Genomic DNA, 5,000 nt, shown 5'->3' with positions numbered 1-5,000 from the left:
CTATTAGAGTTGCCCTGCAAATCACTGCCTTTCAGCCTTCCAATGGTAGTAATCTTCAGAGGCAGCAGAGGATCCCACCTCACTGACAGAGGAAAAAGCACAGGCCAGAGTCTCTTCCTTTCCTACCCTGTAAAGAAAAACTCCTTAACAGACCCTGTTATGTAATTGAAAGCGGAAGCCAATAATAGACCCAATCACCGTGACGTTGCATTAACAACAAAAGTTACTTCAGGGTAGACACCTGCCGATTGATTTGAGTTGTGGAGATGTCACAAACTTGATTATTGTTTGTTGTCATTTTCAGCAGTAATTGTAACGATAAAGATACACGTATAAACCCTAGACGATGGTCGGACCTATCTGACGTTTGGTTGTGCTTATTTTATGTAGGCCTACTGTGTTGATAAAACCAAATCTCCCCAACAGTGACATCTCACCGCTGGTCGCACGAGCTGCTAGTTTTGGCTAAACTCAAGCTGTCTTTGATTAAATTCTGTGGCCCAACAGGTAAATTAGGTCTCCAAACTAACGTTAGTGGAAGTGTTGTTAATTAATGAGATACAGTATGAAGGCATCAAACATACATTTTCTCTTTCTCTCAGCTGTTTCCCACCCAGTTTGCTCCGCTCCACTAAACTGTATGTGACGTCTGCGTTGTCAACTCTACTTGGACGTTATTGGAAACAATTGGGTGATTCGGTCAATATGATCATAAGGAGAGGCTCCAAATAAAGTCTTAAGTCGCGGTTAGTGAAACTGTTAATTAATGAGATATGAAAGCACCAAACCTGCACTGAACCATTTTCTCTGATCAGTTGTTCCCCGCCCCATTTGCTCTGCTCCTTTAAATTGTATGTAGGTGATGCAGGCACTGTCTACCCAGACATGATTGTAACCAACATTGTGTCAATCGGAGGGGGGGGGGGGGGGGGGGGGATTATTCTATTATTTATTTGGTATAAATCGGTTGGTTACATTGTAACCCAGGTGGGAAGCCGGATTAGGGGTATGTGTCCTGGTCGCTGCAATAGCGCCTCCTCTGGGGAATAGCGTGATCCTCCCACGTGCTACGTCCTGCCGGTGAAGCTCCCCGCTGTCAGGTGAAAAGAAGCGGCTGGCAACTGTGCATGTGTCGGAGGAAGCATGGTGCTAGTCTACGGCTCTCCCCAGGTCGGCAGAGGGTGGAGCAGCGACCGGGGCAGCATCGGGGAAAAATTGGCCCAGTACAATTGGGGAGAAAATGGGGGGAAATCAGAAAAAACAAAAGCTTGATTGGAAGGTGTTTCGGAGCGGTTTTTAGCTGGAGAGATAGTCAAAGATAGTCTTTCCCCAAAGAGGGCCTGCGTTACAATGTAGCCAACCGTTCTCTTTTGTGTTCAAGACTATCTCTCCACCCTACACATTCCATGTAGACGGGGGCATCTGTAAGTCACACAACGAGGAAACCAAGCTGACCGCGCTGCTCCTGCGGGAGCATGAAGTGGCAGTTGAGTTCGAGACACCACCACCAGAGACATCCATGTGCTCAAATAAATGAACAATATACAGGCCAGCCATATTAAAATGGGTGGAAAGCCCTCCAGCCTGCCAGGTTGTGAAGCTAGCTTTGAAGAAATACATCACTCCAGGCAAAAGGTCTGCTCTCGTAAGAGCCCCGTCGCCCTGCACTGCATTGGCCTAGAGCACGCCTGCTTCAACATCCTGAGGAGCTCACCACTTGTTCTTCTCAAAACCCAGCTCTGCTGCACCTCCTGATGGCCTTCATATCTCTGCAGCCCAAACCTTTATAGACTCGGGCTAATCAGTGTGCGGCCTCAACCACAGGTGATGTGATCCATGTCAGCTGCTCCCGTGGGGAATAGCTCCCATCCACATACTGTAATGTGTAAGGTGGAGAGATAGTCTTGAATATGAAAGAGAAAGCTTGATATAGATTGAATCATGTTTTAGATAAGATAAGGGCAGATTTTTTGGGGCAAGTTTGACTAGTTTTAAAATCAGGGCATGTTAACAAGGCATTGCGCACTGATAAATCTTACAATGCAAAGCAGGTAATGGGCAGATAATGTGAAATCTACTGTATTTGTATGCTTTTCATGCGACTTGAGCACACATTAAATATTGTGTGCACATGATAGCATGCCATGCTATACTAATACGTCATCACCACAAATTAAATTTTTCTCTGCCGGAGGACCACTCTCTGTAAGCCTGTGGTCAGGTTTGCCAATTAGAAGCACAGTAATGTAATAGCCAGATTCTGTCCTCTGTCAATTCTGTCTTGTGTGGTTTGGACCGAGCTGGTGGCACACCCGCGAAAACCAATGGATCATGTGCTGCCTCCAATAATTGGAACAAAACAGGCAGAGATTCGAGTTTTCAAGATCAAGGAAAACATATGTAATCTTCTGATATCTGCAAAGTCCATTGCCTGAAACAGTTAAGGAAAGTGTTGTGGACGATCATCTTCTACGTAGTTCTTTTGCTTCCTAATTGTAGAAGTCAACCAAGTCATGCAATACAATTCAATGATGGAAAAGTATACCATTCTCTGTGATCTTGGAGACAAATAACTCAAAACATAAAACAACGAGAAAATGAATCCTGAATCCTGAAAATGTCTTGCAGAGTAACTACCTAAAAGTCAGTTTCCAATGATGGAATACTACTTTAAAAATAGAGTCTATAAATATAGTATATCGTGATATAGTGATATTATGCACCTTAAATAGAAGGCATCAATTGATCCGAGCTGCTCCAGACTTTTTCCTTTAGCTATAAATATAGTGGTTGTAATAGGCTATATGAGTGAATCTGATACCTCACATACCAAGTTTACAAGACTATTTTCAAGCGGTGATATGAGTCAATACCACTGTACCCCTGATTGCTACATTTACAGTAACATGTTTGTTTAATATTTATTCATGTTGTTATCATTATTGATTTCCAGAATGTGTGAAATTGGCCTAAAGAAAATGTGAACTACAAAATGTGTGACATACAATTGAAAAAAAGAGCACATTTTAACCACAATTGTTTGTTTTGTTTACGAAATGCACAGTAACGTTAGTATGCCAACCACCTCCGGGGATAGTGGGGGTCGCGAGCCTCTGGCACCGTTATTTTGGGGGTCGCGGGCTGAAAAGTTTGGGAACCCTTGCACTATAAGCGAATCTGACATACCTCACATACCTAGTTTACAAGAGTATTTTCAAGCGCTGATAGGAGGCACCCCTTGTACCCCTGATTGCTACATTTAACATGTTTGTTTATTATCTGTTCAAATTGTTATGTCATCATTATTGTTTATTACCTGTTCAAAAACTTAACAAGATTTTGTTTTCCTTTGTTCTAGGGAAATAATGGATCTGTCACTCACACTTCACTTGCTCCTCCTTCTCTCATCCCTCAACACTGTTCTTTGGGCATGTCCGGAGGGATGCATGTGTCGTGACAACAGAATCCTCTGCAAAGGCATCTCAGACTTCCCCACAGATGTTCCCTCCTCTACCACCATTCTCTACATCTCAAATTGCAATATCTATTCAATAAAACCAGAGGACTTGACTGATTTTGCGAACCCCCTTGGCATCTTTGTGGTTAAAGACACTGTGTTGAGGGAGGTTCGCCCTGGCACATTTGATTCCACTCTTAACTTAGGTGCCTTAGGATTTACTGGCACTGAGTTGCAAGATCTCCCTGAGGCCTTGTTCCAAAACCTTCTAAAGCTTTCGTCTTTGACTCTGAGCAACAACCAGCTCCTGGTCCTCCGCCCTGCCTGGTTATCCTCCTTATCGGCTCTGAAGATCCTTGACCTCAGTAAGAACCTTTTCACTTCTATACCTGTGGAAACCTTTCAGCCTGTCACTGAGCTGGAGTCCCTAATGCTAGCTAGAAACAATATCAGTAAACTCTCTAGGGAGACCTTCAAGGATCTAACCAAGCTGAAGATTTTACGGCTTAATAAGAACTCGCTCCAGGAGATCCCCCTTGGCACTTTGGATAACCTCATCAACCTCGAAGAGCTCTCTCTACAGGACAATCTAATCACTCACCTCCACCCTGACCTGTTCTCCAAGACTCAGAAACTCCAGAAGCTCTTTCTCTCCAACAATAGGCTCACATCTCTTCTGCCAGGGGTCTTCCTAAACCTGCCACAAATGGCTCAAATATCGCTGTATGAAAACCAGATAGAGAGTCTCCCTCCGGGGGTATTTGGGCCCATGGTCCTGCATCAATTGTGGCTGTATGACAACAAGCTGAGCCGTCTGGAGGATGACACCTTCAGGAACCTGACTCAGCTGCGTCTACTTGTTCTCAGCCGCAACCGGATTAGCTATGTGTCCACCAGGGCCTTCAGAGGGTTGGAGCAGTTGGGAGAGGTGTCCCTTCACACCAATCGTCTCTCAACCTTGGAAGCTGGCACTTTCCAAGGTCTGCCCAGCCTGGTCAACATTTCTTTGGAGCACAACCTCATCAGCTCCCTACCTTCAGGCTTCCTCCACGGCGTGAACCACATGGGCCAGATAGACCTACGAAACAACTCTTTTCCCAACCTGCCTCAAGTGCACCTGGATGCCCTCACTGTGGCAAACGAGGTACTCCTGCAGCAGAACCCCTGGAGGTGTGACCACGATATCCTGCCACTAAGGGATTGGCTGGCAAAGTACCCAGCCAAGGCCAACACCAGCCTGTTGGTGTGTGACATACCCTTCAATCTGAATGGCGAGGAGATTTCCCTGCTGACAGATGAGGTACTGATGCCTCTCAGTTCCACCAAGGAGGCTGCAGTGACCCCAACAGAGAAGACGAGGAGACCACACACACCTCCCCCCAAGAGGACCACTTCCTCCCCCGCTGTCAAAGTCACGCCCACCTCAGAGCACGGGGGCAACACCAGCAGTGGAGAGGGGGAAGAAGGGGCGATGTCTAGGGACACTTCCATCATCATCATCATTGCAGTGGTGTGCACTGTCATCATCAGCAGCCTCATCATC

The 5,000-nt window shown here is 45.7% G+C and overlaps 1 protein-coding gene and 1 pseudogene across 2 annotated transcripts in view; both read left to right on the top strand.

The window, feature by feature from the left end:
* LOC310786128 (glutathione peroxidase 3-like) overlaps window positions 1-1,537 on the top strand; it is a 14,342-nt pseudogene extending 12,805 nt beyond the window's left edge. Inside the window, exon 6 of the transcript in view lies at window positions 1,413-1,537. The product of the transcript in view is annotated as a glutathione peroxidase 3-like (transcript). The remainder of the gene's footprint in view (window positions 1-1,412) is intronic.
* A 1,828-nt stretch (window positions 1,538-3,365) lies between these two features.
* The window catches only part of LOC310785995 (uncharacterized protein), a gene marked incomplete at its 5' end in the record, with an annotated part of 2,391 nt that continues 756 nt past the window's right edge, over window positions 3,366-5,000 (top strand). Inside the window, one exon of the mRNA XM_083647182.1 lies at window positions 3,366-5,000. This exon is cut by the window's right edge and continues 756 nt beyond it. Within this exon, the coding sequence (XP_083503308.1) occupies window positions 3,366-5,000 (1,635 nt within the window).

The sequence above is a fragment of the Poromitra crassiceps genome (assembly GCF_964638095.1).
Source record: "Poromitra crassiceps genome assembly, chromosome: 12".
Taxonomy (NCBI): domain Eukaryota; kingdom Metazoa; phylum Chordata; class Actinopteri; order Beryciformes; family Melamphaidae; genus Poromitra; species Poromitra crassiceps.
Note: the sequence above shows the minus strand (reverse complement) of the source record. Positions and strands in the feature narration are given on the sequence as shown.